This window comes from Canis lupus, chromosome 37 (genome assembly GCF_003254725.2).
Source record: "Canis lupus dingo isolate Sandy chromosome 37, ASM325472v2, whole genome shotgun sequence".
In the NCBI taxonomy this organism is placed as follows: domain Eukaryota; kingdom Metazoa; phylum Chordata; class Mammalia; order Carnivora; family Canidae; genus Canis; species Canis lupus.
In genome coordinates, this window is record NC_064279.1 from 18,085,687 (window position 1) to 18,107,059 (window position 21,373).

Sequence of the window (21,373 nt, forward strand, 5' to 3'; positions counted from 1 at the left end):
AAGGCAAGGAGCCAATCCCTTGTTTTCTAAGCGGGAGAATGGTAACTAGCCTGTCATTCCTTTGAGTTATGCAATGATTCTTTTTAATCACTATTGACCTATTCCAAAAGGAGCAAATTTAAATAAATGTAAAAATCCATAAGAAAAGGCCAACAATTGAACATTTAAATAATGGGTAGCAAGTACATGAACAGCCATTTCATTAAAAATAATAATACCCAACAAAGTATGCCCCATCTTATTTGCACATAAGAAATACACATTAATATGTCCATAAATTCCTTTAACTATCAAATTTGTAACTATTAGAAAGTGTTGACAATGTATAAAATATCAGATACTACTATATGGTGTTAGTTAGTGGTGGAAGCAGCAGGATTTGATTAGGGAATAGGAGAAGTCAGAATAATAGGGTAATAGTGGGAGGGCAGTAATGGTGAGTGGAGTGTTTCGTGACACCTCCCTGCATAGAAATAATTTTAAACTGGATATAGTCACAGAGCAGGAGCAGTTCTCTACATATTAATTATACCAAATGGCTGGATGGTGGAATTTTAAAAACCCGGACTCAGTGTAGCTTAAAAGAAACTCATCATATAGTAATTAATTAATTAACTCAACCAGTATCTGTTGAGAGTTTCTCATATGCCATGCAAGGTACCAGCTATTAATAGATACAAAAAACTCAACCTGTTTGAAAGTTTCCTTATGAAGATTATTTTTGCATAGTGATCTATTTTATAGAATTCTTAGTGTACATTTTAAGGCTGATAAACTAATGATTAACATTTATTGTGTACCTACTGTTTTGAAAGGAAAAACAACTAAATTTGAGAAGGACCAACTAACAGTCCAGGGCTACACAGACAGCAAAAGAGAGACCCAGGTTAGATGTACCTCTGTATTCAAAGACTCTATATTTTATACTCTATCAAATTGACTGTCTCATTAAAAAATTGTGTGAAATCACTAAAACATGCAAAAATAATAAAGCATGTATTTTATACATGATAATCTAAATGTAAGTGAGAAAGTGAAAATGACCGACGTTAGTTGAAAAATTATTAAATTCACAGTAAAATTGTGCATTAGCACTTTATAGGTATTTTAATCTGTAATGTTCCAAAGGTACCATCATGTCTATCTTTGTCTCAATCCTAGTGTCAGAGCTACATTGGAAGATTTTTAGGAAAAAAAAAAAAAAAAAAAAAGATTTTTAGGCAAAGTAGAGAATCAAATTTCCTAAGCAAGCCTAATAAGATTAAGTAAAATGATATTATTTCAACTTGTTGAAAAATTGATAGAAAGATACAGGCACAGCTTGCCATACAAATTGGAGAATAATGGCTTGATAGTATTGGGACAACTATTAGTCAAATAAGCACCTGATGACAGAAATAACAGGTTGTCCTTTACAAGCCCCACTCTTTCAGATACTGAACTGAAATCTACACATGAATGTATATTATACAGTGAACTTTATTGAGCAGCTCTTTTCATTTAAACATTTCCATATGAGACAACAAAAGCCCCAAGAGCCAAGGTGATTTTGCTCAAGGTCACATATGCCAGTCAGTGCTAAAACTGGGTTCAAAACAAAATCTTCTGATTCCATTTAGGATTTTTATAGCAATAGCATATACTTTCTCTGTAAAAAAAAAAAAATATATATATATATATATACACACATATATACACATTATATAAAATATATACTTATATTTTATATTATTTATTTGAAAATGAGTATCTCTTGTACATTGAAAATACACTTAGGTGAATATGGTCTCTAGAATAAAGAAGATTATAAATGATTTTTAAGGGTCCCAAAGCATTTGGATCTATTAAAAAGGTTCTTTAACACATGAATACATGATGAATTCATAACCAGAAAATATAGGAGATCTTCAACTTTAAAGATTCACACCACATATTCACTCTCTACACCAGTGATTCTTAACATTTTGGGGACATAGACTCTTTTAGAATTGGATGAAAGCTCTGGAAATTTTTCCAAGAGAAGTATACTTATAGAGAAAATTTAACATATATTATCAGGAGGTTCACGGACTACCCCCACCCCCAGGACCATCCATGAAACCAAAAATGTTAAGAACTCAATCTCAGTTAATGGCAAAATGATTATCTGGCAAAATGAGACTCCTTATTCAAGTAGTTGGAATGATTACTTTTATTAACTTTTATTGATGATACAAAAACAGTAATTGCCTCCTACATGGAACCCTTAGGATTTATGTAAGATATGTGGGCATGGGAGATATATGAGGCATGTCACAAAGAAAGCATATGAGGATTTGAAAAATAATCCCAATAGAACAAATTAATACTAGTTTCTGAATGAAGGTTATTTTAAGAGGAATATTAATGAATTCTTTGATAATCAAGTCTCTTGGGTATTGAGATTTCATTCCCTCTTACAAAAGGGTTTTATGCCTATCTGACTTCTAGCAGCTGTAATGCTTTTAGTTTTCAAGGAGATGAGATTACAGAAGTTTCCAGGTATAAGTACACTCTGTTCCTGACTAGAGTTTGACTCCAACCACTAAATTGGACTGAATCCCATTGAAAATTTAAAATATTTTAAAAAAAAGAAAATTTAAAATATATTTTACTTCCCCAAAGTAAGGCTATGCCCTGATAGTTACCAAATCACTAGATCCTTCTTTCTTCCTTTCCTTTGGAACCTACTCTGGCCCTGCTTGACCTTCTCAATCTTATAAATATCATGGTAAGAAATAAAATAAGGAGATTTGATGCTAACAAGCAGTATCTTTTGAATCTCAAAGTAAAGAAGCATTTTCTGATCATTGTAGATGTCCAGTGATAAGGTAGCTCTACTGAGAAGTAATGAGCTCTTTGCCGCTAGCCTGCATTCAGTGGAGGCCATTGTACAGGGACCTCAAAAAAGTGGGTGGTTTGTAGGATTTCCTTTCATATCTGAATCTTTGATTCTAGCTCAAGGCCAAGGAGTGTGCAGAGGTCACAGGTCAGAATTAGTAAAGGTTTAAAGGAGTTCAGTAGGGGCGTCTGGGTGGCTCAATAGTTAAGCTTCTGACTCTTGGTTTCAGCTCAGGTCATGATCTCATGGGTTGGAGGATTGAGCCCCACATTGGGCTCCATGCTCAGAAAGGATCTGCTCGAAGATTCTCTCTACCTCTACTCCCATTCCCCTCCCCCCCCACAAATGAATAAATAGTTTTTTAAAAAAAGTAAAGGAATGCAGTATTCTCCATCATCAGACAAAGAATCCAGGTAGAACTAGTTGGGTTGAGTGAAAGGGATAGGTAGACAGTGGTAGTTGTGGTGGTGCCAGCATTGGTAGTAGAAAATGACAATAGTAATATTTTCATTATACTAGGTAGTTTATAAAGCATCTTCACATTTATTGCTTGTTTATAAGTGGAAAGGAACCAGCCTAAGGAATAGCCTCCCAAATAAGGGCACACTTAAATCCATTTTCTCAAGTATGGAAAAGTGAAGAAACTGAAGTCACCAATGAATTCTAACAAGCATACTGTCCTATGTGCTTGAATCAAAGTAGCATTCTGTGTTTCCTGTCATTTGCACAGGGATGACAACCGTGGTTCCTATTTGCTCATCTGGGTTAAGAGTTTCTCGGGTTTACTCTAACTTTCACAAATGTCTTCTATTACATGTATTTTTGCCTTTTGTTTCCTCTGCATTTGACTTCACTTAATATCTGATTTCATCTGCTTCCTGTCTTTGAGAAAGGTCCTGCTGTTAAAAATGTGTTTTGTATGTTTTACAATGTATTTGTGGTTTTTGTCATGTATGTATATGTGTATAAATATAGGTAGAAGTGTCTATATTTCTATCAAATAAAAATATGAGTTTAGAAATATATGGAGAGGTAGGTATAAATATAAATGACAAAGATAGATACACAGATGCAGATATGGATAACAGATATAGGCATGCTTATAGATTCTGCCATTTTGTCAGATAGGACTGGGGAAAAGAGGGAAAAACAAATGTGTTCCGTTTCTCCTCACATTCCATTACACCACTTTCTCCCATCTCTCCTTTAGTGTTTTCTTTTGTTGGGTGTTGCATTTCTTTTTAAGTGCAGCTTAAATGCAATTTTTGCAGTATGACATGATTTTTCTTTCAGAACAGTTTTATTGTTTTAGTGCCTTAATTATAGAATGTTAATGTGACTTTTTCAAGTTTGCAGTTTTCTTCAGAATTGAAAATACTGTTAAATGAAAGAAATATTAGAAATGTCCATGTTCGAAGTCTTGCCTATCTGCAAGTTTTATTTTAAACAATTCTCTTGTCACTGTTGCCGTGACTACTAAACTTAGGGGTAATTGGTTTAATTTAGAGTCCAGCACAGCTCTTCCTCACACTCTTTCTCTTTAGTACAAATTTAATAGAAACAACTGTAAGGCATTTTAGAAAAAGCATGTTTTAGAAAACATTTTGTCTCTAGGTTTATGTAATCTATAAGCACAAAAAAATAGTAAAAAACAGTTCAAACAAAAGGGATTTGTTTTCTATATATTTCAGGTGAAATATTCTAGCCCTTTTTATTCAATTAAATATGACATATACAGACACAGTGTTTTCTAATTTATTAGCATGATTAGCACTGATAATAGTGTCGGTTTGCATTAGGAACAATTCCATGAAAACAAGAAAGTCAATGATATTGTAGAATTCTCTCTATTCTGTGGGCAGTGAAAACCTAATTCATGGTAAATTATATAGCCTTGTAAATAGCTTTAGGGATGATTATATAATTTTTCTCCAAATTGGGGCACTTTGGAGAGTGAAAGGGGATGCTATCAATAATTATACCAGTTAAACAGACATAAACTGAAAACCTCCTGGTGAAAATAGGTAGAGTCATACCTTTCAGGTTCACTGCATCAAATTTTATCCACTAGGGGCTTACCATCGCAAGACCACTTGGTAATCAGTGCAAATTAACTCTTTCAAGAAGATAGGAATATATGCTTACTAGGAGCAATCAGAGTACAATCATATTGTGTTCCCTTTTGAATCATGAGAAGATTGAAACAATTCAGTAATAAAACTAAATCATCAAATTATTCACTCGATTCTAGTGGTATTCCTATATTATTGAGTTTTTTTAAAAGATCCTAACTATGAAATGTAGCATAAAGGTAATATATTTCATAAATATATACAGTTTCAGAGAAAAAAATTGATGTCACATATCCACCACGACCTTAAAGAATAGGACAGTTCCACTTTCTTTAAAGTCCCCTGGATTCCTTTCCTTAATTACACATCCCCTACCTCCATGTGACACTGTTCTCTTAAAGTCTGTTTTAATCTTTCCTGTGCTTTGTTTATTTTACCACATGAGCTTTTATCCCTTGGAAATATATATTTAAAAAAAAAATAGTCGTGAAATTTATTTAACTTAAATCATGCTATACTCATTTTGTTCGACCTTAAGTCTGAGTTCATCTTTGTTGATGCTTTTGTTATTAATACATTCATTCTCACTAGTGAATGATATTTGTTTGAATATGCCATACATAGTTTATATGTCCATTCTGTTAGATGGACATTTTTATTTTTTCAAAATTTTTGCCTATTTTGAACAATGTCTTCATGAGTATTACTGCATATGGGTCTTGATTCACGGTTTTCTAAATACACCTCGGGGTGGAATTAGTGAGTCATAATTTTACTACATGATGCCAAAGTGTATTTCAAAGTAGTTGCAACAATTACTGGCACCAACACTGTAATAAAAGCTCCTGTTGCTCTGTGTTCTTGTCAACGCTTGTATTATCCAACATTTTTATTTTTAATCATTGAATTAAAGGAACAACACTTTATATTTTCAACCTGAAGTCTGAAATCTTTTCTTTTCATAGGTCTGTTTACCATTTATGTTTCACTTTGGTGAAAGATCCCATATTATGTTTACCTTTTTATTGGAGGATTATTTAACTTTTTATTGATAATTTTAAAAGAGTATAGATTTTTGTCAATAAGAATCCATTTTCTGTTTTCTATGTTGCATCATTTCCTATTTCGTGGCTTATTTTATTTTATTCATTATACTAAATTTTAATGAAGAGAAAATTTTAGTTTGATTCATTAGAACTCTCTTATGGCTAGCATTTTTTTTTTACAACTTTTTAAAGAAAATCCCTAGGTCATATATATATTCTTGTATTTTCTTCTAAAAGCTTTAAAGTTTACATTTCATTACTGAAGTCTTTAACTAGATTACTGTGTGATTGCTTTAAGATAGGAAATTGTTTTCTTCCCTTTTTTCCACATAGAACATAATTATCTTAGGATAATATATTACTAGTTTATACTTTATTCTCTAATGTGCAGAGATTTCATTTCATTCATTGTATTATCTTAAGGATGTGTCAGGTTTCCATAGATTCATGAGTGTAATTCTGAGGGTTTGTTTTTTTCTGCTCCATTTTCCTTTTACCCAGAGTAAAACTACTCTGTTTTAATAGCTAGAACTTTTAAAATCACCTAAGCTACTTTATGGCTCTTTGCTCTTCTGTGTGAATTTTATAATTAGGTTGTCAGGTTTCATGAAAATCCTTTGATTTATTCTTGGAATTATATTGAGTCCACTGATAAATTCAGAGATATTGAATTTCAGTTCTGAATTGATTAGCCAATCACCTCAACTATACTTCTGAGTCAGATCAAGTAATTTTAGTTTTTTTAATTGTCAACTGCACCTACATTTTCATATTTGGTGGCATAAAATTTGTCCTAACATTTTCTTATCAGTTCTTAATTTTGGCAGCATTTGTAGTAGATTATGAGAGTTTTTTCTTGATTAGTCTTGCCAAATACTTGTCAATTTTATTGCTTTTTTAATGACCTTGTTGAGTCTATTTTATCTTTTTCTCAAATTCATTTACTCCTGTTCTTTTATTTTCTTCTCTTGCTTTGCATTCATTGTATTATTCTTTAGCTTATTGGTCAATTGTTTAGCTAATAATTTTATTTTTTCTTTCCAAATTGAGCACTTAGCTATTAATTTCCCACTAAATACTGCTTTAACTACATCCCATAAATTCCAATAAGCTGTATTTTTATTTATTTAGTTAATTTATTTTTAAGTAATTTTTAATTTCTTTAATGATTTCCTTTTTGACCCATGAGTTATTTAGATGTATATGTGGATGTTTCAGTTTATAAATTCCAAGTTTTTGTTAGGCATCCATTTGTTATTGACTTGTAACTTTATTTTTACTGATTATTTGGAATTAATTTATACATTTTATGAACTAAACTATCAATTTTCATAAGTGTCCCATTTGTGGTTGAAAAGAATATGTAGTCTCCATCCAGTTGTTGGGTTCAGCATTTTGTATTCAAATCTCCATTCTTGGGCAGCCCAGGTGGCTCAGCAGTTTAGCGCCGCCTTCAGCCCAGGGCATGATCCTGGAGACCCAGGATTGAGTCCCATGTTAGGCTCCTTGCATGGAGCCTGCTTCTCCCTCTGCCTGTGTCTCTGCCTCTTTCTCTCTGTATCTCTCATGAATAAATAAATAAAATCTTAAAAAAAAGAACTCCATTCTTCTTTACTTCTTGATCTGTTGATTACTAAGTTATGTTTAAGTCTTCACTTTGATGACAAATTTGATGACATTTATACTTGTAGTTCTGACCAAACAGCAGTTTGAAGTGTGACAGATAAAAGGTATGAACCTTTTATCACTATCTAGTGACCCAGTTTATTTTCAGTAATGCTTTTTACCTTAGATAGATTTTTCTCTAACACTAATACAGCTGAAACCATTTTATTATGTGAGCATTGGCTCGGTATGTCTTTTTTTGCCAATCCTTTACTTTCAATTTTTCCACATCTTTGTGTTTTAGGGGTGACTTTCATAAAAAATAGATATTCTTTTTATACCACTTTAACAACTTCTTCCCCTGGAAAATTTAGTCCATTTGCACAAATTATGATTGCTGATATAGATTCACTTCCCTTTTTCTGCCTATTTATCACATTTTCATTATTTCATTGAGTATATGTTCTTGTTTCTATTTCATATCCTCTTTTAGATTGTGTTAGGTTTAGTTTTTTTTCTATTGATTTGGTTTGGTTTAGCATTGTCTTATTTTGCTTCAATAGCTTGGAAATCATTATATTCTCTATTTTTTTAAATTACAGGTTTAAATGAAATCTAAAATTAATATCTTTACTCTTCTCTCAAACTAAAATACTGTAGAAGGTTTTAACCCTAGCTATTGTTTGAGATTTAATTCTATCTTGTTTTTTGTTTAAACATTGACAAAGTAGACATTATTTTTATTGATTTTCAGGAAAATTATTTTAAAATTTACCCAAAAGCATATTCTCTGCTCACCATTTCTCTGTGCATCTCATACATCCCTCCTAAGTTCCGTCCTTCTGAAGGAGACCTTTCAGAAATTTCTTTAGTGATCAGTTGGCAGTAGCTCTCTTGCTAACAGTTCACTTGAAAATGTCTATTTTGGTCTTATTCTGAAAAGATAACTTTTGCTAGAATTATAAGTATAGACTAAGATTTTCCTTCTGTACATCAAAGGTATTATCCCATTGTCTTCTGGCTTGTCATTGTATTATGTATGGGAATATATATAATATAATCTGCCCATCCTCCCCAATTGCTTTTAATGTCTTCTCTTTACTTTTAATATTTTTCAGTTTCACTGAGATGTTTCTAACATATTTTTCTTAGTTGAGATTCATTAAGTGCCTGAATTATGTAATTAGTATATTACATCTCTTCTGGAAATTTTTCAGCTATTATCTCTTTCAAGATTATGGTTTTCACATTTTATCTAATCTTTACTTCTATAAATTGAAAAGGTATGTGATAGGTCTTAACACTTTATCCTCTATTTTTTATAACTTCTCTTTCATATTTCTTATTTCTTTCAATCTATATCTTGAGTGGGTTTCTGAGATATCTCTTCCATTTCACTTTGTCTCTTTTCACTTTGTTTAATCCCAGGGTTCTTGACCATGAGTAATTTTGCCCACTGAGGGACATTTGGCAATGTCTGGAGGAATTTTTCATTGTCACAACCTGATGATGACTAATAGAATCTCCTGGGTAGATACCAAAAATGCTAATAAACATCTCATAATACATAGAACACTCTTCATAGAAAAAGAATTATCTGGCCCAAATGGTCAATAGTGCTGAAGTTGGAAAAAAACATGATCTAATCTGTGTTTTAATCCATATATTGAGGGATCCCTGGGTAGGCGCAGTGGTTTGGCGCCTGCCTTTGGCCCAGGGCGCGATCCTGGAGACCCGGGTTCGAATCCCACGTCGGGCTCCCGGTGAATGGAGCCTGCTTCTCCCTCTGCCTATGTCTCTGCCTCTCTCTCTCTCTCTCTGTGACTATCATAAATAAATAAAAATTTAAAAAAATCCATATATTGAGTTTTAAATTTCAAGTGCTACTTTTTATCTGTAGAAGTTTTACTTGATTCTTGTTTTAAAAGTGCTTGGTCAACCTTGATAACTTAATTTTTCATCATACTTTCAATACCCACATTAATCTTTAAATGTATTTGATTCACAACAGTGCCAATAATTGCTGTCTTTGTGGGTTTCATTCTATACTTTTTTGTTTCTTCTCTTACTCATGGTGGATTTTTTTAAATGTATTTTTTATGTGAACTTAAATTCTTGGAATATTGTCTGTGGGAATTCTTTAAGACCTATGCTAAAAGCAGTGTTAATTAGTGTACCAGTAATATCATCATCATCTGTGAGCATGTTTGAAATGCAAATTTTCATACCGTCAACAGATACACTGAATCAGAATCTCTGGAGTGGGATCATAAAAACACTATTTTTTTATTCTGTATTGCCAAGTGACTTTAATGCACACTCAAGTTTGAAGATTTGAGAAGTACTGATTCAAAGTATTCCTCCAGAGAGGATTTCCATTTCTTTTCTCAGGCATCTGGAAACATCACCAACCTAAAACCATTTTTAAACTCTTTTGGGGGAGGAGGTAAAGGAACATGGAAGTAGTACCATTCTAAACTTATACAGGAATGTGGTATTTTGACTAGGAGTTCTCATAAAAGAATTTTTTTTCCTGTTTTAAACAGCCAAGCCTAGTCAGGCAAGCCTATTTCGGTGAGGTAGATCTTTTTCTTACTCATCCACTAAAGGTGACTCTCACCTGGCATTTTGGCGTATGAATTAACCTCCCACTGTACTTGGGCCCAGACATTTAACTCACTGCCCATTGAAAACCCAGGGTCTAGCCTCTTCATAATCGGTAGAAACACTCAGGGTAATTATTCCTATGCTAGCTGGCACCTGTCTCTCTTCCCCACCCAGAATTACAAGTGCTTGTCATTTCTACTCTTCAATGGTCTCTTATCTTGTGTTAGAAACAAAAGCAAAAGCAAAGTGAAGAAATTGAGGGAATATTTTATCCAATATTTTAGATGTCTAAACCATAGGAAGTTCATCTTTAAACCTAATCCATCATATTGTCAGAAACAGAAGACTTTGTTTTTTATAATACTTACCCAAAATATTAGTGTGATCTGAGTAACTATTAAAATGGCGAGCCATCTAGACCATGTACTAAAAAATAATGCCTGCCTCTAGTCTGACAACTGAATGATTTCAGTTATCCACAGCTACTGTGGAAATGAGCAGGGGCAGAGGCAGCCTGTCAGTTACTTAATGATCTCAGTCAGGCAGAGAATTCAATACAAACTAAGTAATAAATACTCACAAACACATACCCTCCAGCAAACGAGCTTCCAATGCACACTAGGACCCACAATAACTGCCTATTCCCATTGGTCTTAAATAAGTAGGTATCCTGCACCAGCAAGAGCTTTAAATTTTTTTCTAAGGCAATAAAAATATTATGTAATTCCCCAGGGACCAACATAAAATATTCAGTCTTTTAAAACAGTTCCTGTCCAGTGTTTTATGTGAGTTTTCAGAATCAGGGCTTCTTCTCACATAATAAGTTTAGATATAGTCCTTCAGGGAAAGGAATGTATTGCAATTATAACCTTCAATTAACCATCGTATCTTGGTAACAATATTTTCTAAGTCCCCAGGCAAAATAAAGCACGGCTGTTTGAATTAGTGTTCCAATTCTCTCCTTCACTTTCATAAAGGAAACATTCAATATACATAATGATCTTATAAAATTCAGGAAAAAGTGACAAAGGAAGTCAAGGAAAAGTAGGCAACACTTGAAGTTTTCTCGTTGAAGAATGTTAGAGAAATCTGTGCTGTGTAATGACATTCTTATGACATGTAACTTTAACTGAACAGCTCTGTAGTCATTGCAGAGAACACCTTATGTAAGAGTAAACCATGTGAAATTGTTAGTATTCAACTATTTTTGACCTTCAAATCTACAAATTCCATAGGATTTAACCTAATATTTTAGGCCAATCTAGTCTTCCCAGTTAAAATTGTTTCTGGATTGTCTGAAACTATGAAGTTATGCCATAATTGAATTGAAGCCACTCCATGGTATTATGGAACATAAAAAGGTGATCTAGCAGACATGCAAATAAGAACTTTAAATATGTCTACTTATCTTTCAGGACTACCAGTAAAAATTCTCTGTGGTATACCAGTGGTATCAAGTTTTGTTTAGATGTTCGCCTTTGACTATGCCCTGATACTCTGTGGTTCTTTTCATCCATGCAGCGTTCTTCTGATTCATTTTTCTCCATTTGTGCTGTTTTTCTCTGTGATGTGAATCCATCCTTATCCATTCTGTCATGTCTCCATTTTTTGCTGTTTCTTCAGATTGCGCTGAGCTATAAGAGGTAAGCTCCATCAAAAGAGGAAAAATGGACTCTTCTTTGTGTCCAGGAAGAATCTGTTTTCCAAGGTATTCTATAACCCTGCCCCTAAAAATCAATACTTTATAAACTACACTTTGAAAGGAATTTATAAGGGAAATAATTCCCCTTAGCCACATCCACACTAGAATGCTTCGAATGTTCTTTCATACACAGTGTGAAGTCAGTACTTCTTGCTAGGTATCTTCTATCAGGATCATAGTAGAGTCCGTAGCTTTGTAGAGTCCTCAACAACTCCCTCATTGTCTGTACAGTAAAATAGACACTACAATACCCCCAGAAAGTGCTATGATTCAGTGCCATCTTGATGATGGGTTTCAAGCCTGTTTTCATCTACCAGATTCATAAAGATTATAAGGGCAATATTTGAGTTATTCTATGTCTCATTCCTCAATGTAGAGAGTGACCTTTCCAAAAGTTACCTGGTTTTAGAATTTACATGGATCAAATTCATCAGATAATAACCAATCTTCCCTTTAAGATTGTGCTGCCTAGTTAATGGGAATTATTTTCATATTGATCTCAATTGCATTTCTAAACTTTAGGATTTCCTAGGGCTGATAACTACTAATATCTGAGTTTTATTATAACTTGTGTTTGAAAGAAAATCAAAATTTCTTCTCATTCAAAATCCCCTGAGCTTCCTAAGCAAATAAAACTTTTTTTTCCCCTGAAAAAGGCAAGCCAGTCTACATAGAAAAACTCACAAAGCATGATTTAGATTTTTCACTCCTCTATCATTAATCTTCTCAGTGTCATCTAAAGTTAAAGGCAATAAAAAGATCCTCTGTCCCATACATTTGAGTAGGTTGAGTTTCACCCTTGGTAATCCTGTAGGAGCCAGGGTCTGTGACATAATGCTGCCTCGGCAGTAATTCTGTCTCCTTGCCATTAAGCAATGAATCCCATTGCCTTATATTGAGAATGTGTCAAAATCTGATGGGCTAAGAATACGCATCACTCACCTTGCCTCCAGACTGCCACACATTTTTAGAGACAGATGTTCAAGCCTTTTCCAGACACAGATTAGCATACCTGAGATGGTTAATAAAATAAATATTTAATACAAGAAAAGAGTGTAGATATTTAATCTATTTGTTATGTACTGCAATATTGATAGGTTTGATGCAGAAAGTCATTTGACCCTGTGCAATCTCAAGTCTTTCTGTTCCTTTGACTCGCTACCAAATCTTAGCACCAATGCAGTGGATGATAGATTCTCATCATTAGTGTCCATTTTTTATTAATGACAGGTTCTCACCATTAGTGCTCATCTTGTATTCTGTATTTTCACATAGATTAACTTAGTATGTAGTAGCAATACATCATGTGCTTTGTGAAATCAAGTTCCTACATAAATATATTTCTTATTGGAATTCTTGATGGCTTCCTTTAAGCTGTGGACAATGAGAATGCCTAAAGGGCTTACTTGAATCATTCCGTGTGCTTGAGATGCTGTGGTACTCAAAGTATGAATTCACCAACTCTCTCTAAGGGGAAACAGATTAAGGAGAGCTTCTGAGAGGAGGTAACTAAGCTTATTCTTTAAAATAGGGATTTTAAACAGCTCCACAAGTCATGGAAAAGGGGTTTAACAGCTCCACAAGTCATGGAAACAACATATGAAAAGGAATGAGGTGTTATATTTGGGGGACTGTAACCAGTTTGATGTAGTTAGATCATGAAGTATTACTAGAGGAATAGAAAGACAGATGAACCAGATAACAAAGATTGGGTGTCTTTATTCATGTTATTGTTGAGGTGGATGGAACCTATAATAAATTTTAAATAGGAAATGATGTGATCATATATTTGTGTTTTAGAGAATAACATCACATGACATCAATGCCCCATTTTTAAACTTTCTACATGCCTTCTAGAAATCATCTTTAACCAAGATTTATATGTGTATAAATTAAGACTATGCAGGTACAGAAGAAGAACTAGCATAGATTTGGGCATTCGAAAGATCTGGTATTGAATCCTATGGTCACCTCTTTCCAGCTGTATGGTGGTAGAAAAGTTATACTGCATTTTTAAAAACATTGAAATAAGGATGTCATTTCTAGACTAGAGGTTTGTTATTATAATTAAGAATTATGACTCATAAAAACTAATTTGCCATGTAATTGATACTCTTTATATATTATCCGCTTTTCTAACATTGTGGATGAAAGCATTGTTAAGAATATTATTGTTTGAAATGACAGAAAGTATTTCAATTTGAAAACTTTGTGGTTATTAGGTTATTAATCAACTTATGATTCTTAGGTAACTCTGAGGTGATGGCTAATATTGTGAAACATTCTTTTAAAATTGGCACAAGTTAAATAACACATTAATTATTGATCTGTGTGATTTTTGTGACCTGTTGACCTTCTAGGGAAACTTCATGCTCCTCCCTCCATTTGTTTGTTTGTTTGTTTGTTTATTTATTTAGCTTGTAAAGATTTCAGTCAGTAGCTGATACCAGTTTCTGGGTAGCAACTAAAAGTTGTTTTTTCTTTTCTTTTTTTTTTTTTTCCAAACACATCTTGACATGACAAGATGGAACCATATTTTTATTTTCTGAAGAAATGCTCTGTTTTTCATTTATCAATTAAATAATTTCCTTTTTGTCAGACATCTTCAATTGAAACCATGCCTATTTAAGCAGAATTTGATCTGTTATTCATCACAAAGTCAGGAGAAAAAAGACCAACTCAACAAAATCTAATAAACACTTCCTTTTCTTATTAGCCAAAATGTATAGAAACGACAGAAACAGTACTTCTTTGGAGCATGTGGATGGTCATAGATAACAGATTATTGTTGGAACAAAATCACTATTGCCTCCCTTGATTAACATAAGACTGTTCTAGAAATTGAATATTGGTTTGCTACAGGTTAAAATTTTAGGTTTAACAAAAGCTTCATATTGAAAAATTCCTTTGAAAATTATCTCGCTCTCCCATTCAAATCCCAGCTGCCTCTTAACTATGCAAAGATAGAGTCATGAAATTACTTGAGATTCTTCAAAAGGGGAAAACTAAACACAGAAATCACTTAAAATGTCTCATTCTTCAATATCCAAATTTGCCTTCAAGGATCCATTTACCAGAATCCCCACCACCATTAACCATGATAATACAACCCTGGGAAATATGGCTAACCTAAATCAAGATATGGAGACTAAAATAAAAGTATGTAGTAATTCCCTTTAAGGTGAGTCTATTGCTCATTAATCCCACATCATTCTTTCCTTAACAACCACTCTCAGGAAGCTCCTGTGGTAGCCAGAGCAGCTCTATTCCTGGAATGTGCCCGGTTTGTTCACCGCTGTAACCGTGGCAACTGGCCAGAGTGGATGAAAGGGCATCACGTGAATATCACCAAGAAAGGTCTTTCCAGGGGCCGCTCTCCCATCGTGGGCAACAAACGGAACCAGAAACTGCAGTGGAACGCTGCCAAGCTCTTCTACCAATGGGGAGACGTGAGCTTTTGATTTTCTTATATAAAAATTGGGGAGCTGGAATGAAGGGAAGAAGTTCTGTGTTTATGTTTTGTTTGTTTGTTTGTTTGTTTGTTTGTTTGAGAGACAATTAAGTATCTGTTACGTACCAGGCAATGAACAAAACATGTTAGGGGAAAGTAAACTTTAATTCATTTAATCATTCCAGTAAGTCTATAAAGTTAGACATTATCTCCTCTGTCTGTTTCCTTGGTCCTCTGCCTTCTTCACCCCCCCCCCATAAATGTAGACATTCCCAGAATTTATTATCATTTTTTTCCTGCATAACCTCCTGCAGGGATACATTTATCCCTGTTTTTTCAACTGTAACCTGTATGCCAGTGGCACAGACATCTCTATTTGTAGCACTCCGTTCAGATCCCAGGCCAGCATTGCCAACTACTCCGGAGGCATTTGCTTAATACCCTGAAACACAATCTAACCAAAATAAAACTTTTCTTCCCATATAAATATACCCTCATGTGCAAACCTTCCCGAACTTTCTATTCTTGTAAATGGTACCACCATTATCTAAGATGACAGCCTTTGAACATGTTCCAACCTTCCTTCCCTTATTGATTCCACCTCTTCCACGTACCAAGGTCCTGTTAGGTCACATCTTCATTCCTTCTCATCTCGATGACTAAGATATTTTCCTATTTGGTCTTCTTCCCACAGTTTCTCCTCATCTGACCCATCCTACACACTGTCAATAAAATGATCTCCATATGGCAGGGCCCATCTAAAAGCAGAACATTCATACTTATCTCCGGGCTTCCAGATTTGCCCCCTCTAATTCATTCTCCAAGCTGCTCTCACAATGATTAGGCTAAAATGCAAATCAGATGGTGTTTCTTACCCACTTATAATGCTTCAGTGGCTCTCTTTTTCCCTTGGGATAAAACCCAAATTGCTTAATCTGGCATCACTGCTCTCTCTTGGTGTTCAAACCATACCAGGATTATGGATGATGAAATCAAATGGATTAATATATCTAAAAGAACATTGATCTCAATCCTTTGCATCTAAGAAGTGTTCAATAATAATAAAAAATTATTGCATTAATTTTTGGAAGCAGGATACATGGTTTGTGCATTTCTATGTTGTTAGCACAAAGTCTGTCAAATGAGTAAGGGTTCTCCCTCACTCACACATTACTTCTCATCGTGCTTCCTTAGAAAACAAAAGGAGTTTGGCTTTACGGGATGTAGAGTCTAGTCCCAGTCTACCTTCCCAGCCTTCCTGCACATGATTTCCTCTCACAAAATTGTACTTCAGCCAACTGGCTTACTTGTTAGTCTCTGAACACATCAGTGCACCTCCTTGATAGATCTTTTGGAACTTTCCATCTCCTCCTCTTCCCTATTAACCAAAACACTAATTCTTCAAAATCGACGGCAAAGAGACATTATATGATTCTCTGAACTGAATTTAATCTGTCCATCTTCCAAATTATTTAAAGTCTCTTTCAGCATTTAATGTGTTATTTTGGTGTGTTGTTGCCTCCCCAGGAGACTGTAAGCTCCTTGAGGGGAAGAGCAAAAAACAGATACCCTGTGTTTGAATCCCTGACCACAGCTTGCTGAACCACCTTGAACTAGTTTTTCAACCTCTGTAGGCTTCCCAGTTGACAAACAATGATCCTTCTAGATGAAGGTTTATAATCTACTAGGACACATGAAGCAAAGATACTGACATACTGTAACCATTTATTCAACTCTATATTTTATTTAATACCTAACAGATGACCTCATTTAATAAATATTTAATGAATGAAAAAAGGAACAAACCTATCCCCAAGGCATTTTTCTAGCCATGGAAGAGACATGGAGTTCTAAATAATTGTGTAGACATTTAGTATTGCCTCAGAGAAGTCCCATTTTCTGAGCAACCCTTTAAGTTTATGAACTGTGGATTTAACTTAAATTGCTTAGTGTCAGCATCCTGGAATGATTGATGCAGATTTTTTTCTCCTCACTATTAAGTTTGTTGGCTCCATTCCAGACTCATAATTGCATGTCTCCTTCTTTAGAGAAGATCTCCAGAACAGTAGCATCAGGACAATGCTTTGGGTTGAGGTGGTTGTCTTTGTTTTTAGTTTTTGTTTCATTGCTTGACACTTCTCAAGCTAATGACTAAGCTTTTAGGAAGTTGTGATACCTTTTTTATACTGCTTTCTTTCTCATTGACAGAATTTTTGTTATTTGTCACATAATTCCAGAGTTTAAAGAGACCTTTTTGCTTCCAGATAGCCAAGACATTCAAACAACTTGTGTTTTTATCTGAAGATATATCCTTGTCAGTTTCCAGTAGAGAGTCTAATTGCTTGCATGCCCAGAATCCAGCAACTTCTCCAAATATTTGAAAAAAAAATACTAATTCTATAGTAACCAAGCTGCCAAACTCCAAGTTCAGTACTAATTTTAGCTTTTGACTCTCCTTCCTAAGCACGTATCTCTTCTTGTATTGAACACAGTATGTAATCGGAATGTAAAAAGGATTAGATAGAGGTGGTGTATTTTTTCTCTTTGTGGAAAATTCCTTTTGGCAAATCAGACAGTAGTGCATGATGAATCAGAAGAACAGATAACAAGTATTGATTCTATGTTGGTGTTCAGTATTCTACCAAAATTTTATTCAGTATTTCTTACTAGTTCATGGATTATCATATAGTGAGGGAACAAAGTCTATTAAAAAAGCCATTAACTGTGTACATAATGGCAGATATAAATAAAATCGCTATACAAAAATCCATGCCAGCCTCCAAACTCATTAGCATGGCAGTGACATTCTCATAAAATAGCATAATCAGAAGCATTTTGAAGAACCATGGATTCTTATTTTTTTTTTTTAACTACAACAGATTCCTCCTGCACATTCCTTTATAAGAGACCTATAAAATAAATGACTTTCAATTAAGTGGAAGTATTTTCAGAAAAAAAATTTTGTATGAGAACACAAAGGTATTGTTCCAGTTTCTACAAGTCTTTAAATGACCTTAGAGATAGCGTCTATGGCATCCACCTCTGGGTTTCCACATACGGAAATGTGGTAACAACACCATGGCATATAGAGAAGGCTTATGCTATATGTTTCAGTATCAGTCTCTTGGTTTAATGTGCCTAGTTGATTATACATCCCTTCCCATTAATGGTTGCTTATGACCTCTGTAATGTGAGAGCCTATTTTGGAGTCTGACATACCTTGTGCTATTTCACTCTTTTTCTCCCCCTGGTAGGCGATTGGCGTCCGGTTGAATGAGCTGTGCCATGGGGAAAGTGAGAGCCCCGCCAACCTGCTGGGTCTCATTTATGATGAGGAGACCAAGAGGAGACTGAGAAAGGAGGATGAGGAGGAAGACTTTTTAGATGACAGTAAGGAGACTCCCTTTACTACAAGAACCCCTGCTTGTAAGAATCTCTGCTTTAGGAGCACTTAATATTTCTCTTTCCTCTTTCATATTCTTACCACCTTCCCATGTCTCCCCACTGCGCCTTTTCCCCCCTTCCCTATGCATGGATGTAACGCATGTGCATAAAGCCACACACAGAGAGAGGACAAGAATCAGAAAGAGAAGACTATAGACAGAGACAAGGAGTGGCAGGCAATATGGAACATCCATTGGTTTGTAGTCTGTCTCTTACTATTATACAAAGATTAGTATTAGGCCTCTCTGAGAAAATATAGTTGTGGAAAGTTACTGACACAGAAGAAGTTTAATCAGGTTTTACATTTTGTTATTTCTCTTGGAGATTAAAAAAAAATTAGACCAAATAGAATTGAACATGAAATGCTTCCCAGATCATTAAAGAAGTAGATTACTTAATTACTGTATTTAACATGAATTTGAAATATTAAATAATTTAGATGATTAGACTGTGAATGTCTGCTGTATACTGTACTTGTTAAAATCAAAGTGAGTCCTACCATAGAAGAGTAGAGACAAAGAGATTCCTGTGCATTCCTCTTCAATACCATTTTGTGCATATGTGTGTTCTATACCATATAAGCTTGTTGTGTATGTCTACCACTGCCTTTTATGTACTGCAAAATTCCTAAATGGTTATGGAATTAATAACATTACCTCAGAGACTCAGTGAGGCATCTTCCTCTTGACTTTCCCTAGTGGTTTGAGATTGAAACTCCCTACTTATGTTATAGACTGTCCTTAGTTAAGTCAGACCAAGCCTATTTCATCTTTCCAGTCATGAAATGTAAAAGGATGGCTAGGGTATAACATTGTGTGTAATTAAATAATAATTTAAAAAAACATATTGCCTTCTTTTCCACTTTTATGCTCAGGAATTTTTTTTTTTTGGCAATTTTTTTCATCTTTTTGCCCTTCACAGCCTTTATCACATCAGAGCCAATTTTTTTGACTTAGCTGTTGACAAAACACCAAATTCTGACACGGGTCTTTCAGCCCACCAGTGAACCAACAATCTTGGTCCCTAAAGATTCCCTCAAGTTCATAGTCTAAACTATCCTCTGAAAAGTAGCATGGAGACTGGAATTGGGTCTGATCCTTAGGACCACTTGAGGACTACCACAGAACCTAGTGAATGCCTATAGAAGCTATACCCAAACTGCCCTGGGTCATTTTAACAGGATATTTCAGATGATAGTTATGAGAGAGCCTGAACTAAGACTAAGTACATTGTTTACAGGATTGACAAGAAGAATCTGGAGGGTAACCTCAACATATCCAGAAGTTTATACTGAATATTTAGTGTTTGATTGTTTTTTAAAAACTATTGCACATCCACACAATTTCTAGAGTTACGCAGTCTATCCATTAAGACTGGATTGTCTGGTTTAGTTCCACTTTCTTGTCAGTACATAGCTCATTTTGCATTTCAAAGGTAATTATGGCTCAAGTACCAGTCTAGAAATTTTTAGAGGAGTTTGTCTCTTCAGTTCTTAATAAGAGGCAGTGTCCCCACCCACATATTATCTCTGGGGAAAAAAAGCAATGGTTTTCATGAGGGAGTGATAATCAGATATCCTCAGAAAGAACATAATTTCTACCCACTCTCAGTATAAGCCATGATCTAGATAGATAGATATAGATATAGATATAGATAGTTATGTAGATCTCCTATTCAATTAAGGAAGCCTAACATACAGGAAATATTTTTAGGAATGTTGATATGTAATGATATTTGTGATTGCTTGATGCCTTGATTCAAAATAGATAACTATTTTCTTTCTCTTATGAGAGGCGGAACTCGACATTGCTTTGGTCTTCTTTTCTGAACGCTGATAGGTAATCAGTATATTTCTGCAAGATTAGTGCTGACATGTAACTGAGAACTAATCCCAAGAATTTTAAAAGTCTCTATGGTATCACCTTAACATTAGCTGCCTTTAGAGCAAAAGCCATTACTGGGTCTAAGATAGAGGCAACGTTTTACTCATCCAAGACTGCTGTACTTCTGAGCAAAAAAGAATATTTGCATAATTCTAGTGTAACTGTGCTTTAATATGATAGTGTATGATATGTGCCTTGTCTATGTTGCAGAAACACATCTAGGCTAGACTGGAAGCAAAATCATTGCCCTCAAGATAGTTCATTTTATGAGAGGTATCTGGGAAGACTTTTATAGTGCCAAAACTAGTTCACCACCCTGTACATAGTCGAAATCTGATTAAATTAGCAATGTGAAAATCTTGCAAGACTGCTTTCCATTTGTTTTTGTTAAAAGGCTTCCTAGCTTAGTAGGCTGTGTTTTGTTACTCTATGAGCCGTAAGGAAAGTTATCTAGTTCTTACTGATAGATATTTTAATACTAAGGAACTCACTGTAGAATTACAAAGTGGAGGACAAGAGAGGTATATGGTTATGCACAGATTATGCTAAAGGGAATACAAATTGAACATGAATAGGCAACATTCTCATATATAATTTCATTTTGGACATGTTCAGGTAACATTCTCATATGCAATTTGATTTTACACATGTGTGGCTTTGTCCATCAAACCGTGCCTCTCTGTATTTTTTATTGGTTTGTTTA

At 34.5% G+C, this 21,373-nt stretch overlaps 1 protein-coding gene and 1 long non-coding RNA gene across 15 annotated transcripts in view; one reads left to right on the forward strand and one right to left on the reverse strand.

Moving 5' to 3' along the window:
• The window catches only part of UNC80 (unc-80 homolog, NALCN channel complex subunit), a 215,099-nt gene that overhangs the window by 80,848 nt on the left and 112,878 nt on the right, over positions 1-21,373 (forward strand). For 9 of the 14 annotated variants that reach the window (XM_049106536.1, XM_049106539.1, XM_049106546.1 and 6 more), the window contains exons 23-24: positions 15,129-15,341; positions 18,598-18,769. In XM_049106536.1, the coding sequence (XP_048962493.1) occupies positions 15,129-15,341; positions 18,598-18,769 (385 nt within the window). The remainder of the gene's footprint in view (positions 1-15,128; positions 15,342-18,597; positions 18,770-21,373) is intronic. The other 5 variants (XM_049106542.1, XM_049106548.1, XM_035711026.2 and 2 more) reach the window with 1 other exon arrangement.
• LOC118353519 (uncharacterized) lies at positions 1,460-12,906 on the reverse strand. The gene is made up of 2 exons (XR_004812648.2): positions 12,835-12,906; positions 1,460-1,648 (listed from the first exon to the last, which is right to left on the reverse strand). It is a non-coding gene; the product is annotated as an uncharacterized LOC118353519 (long non-coding RNA).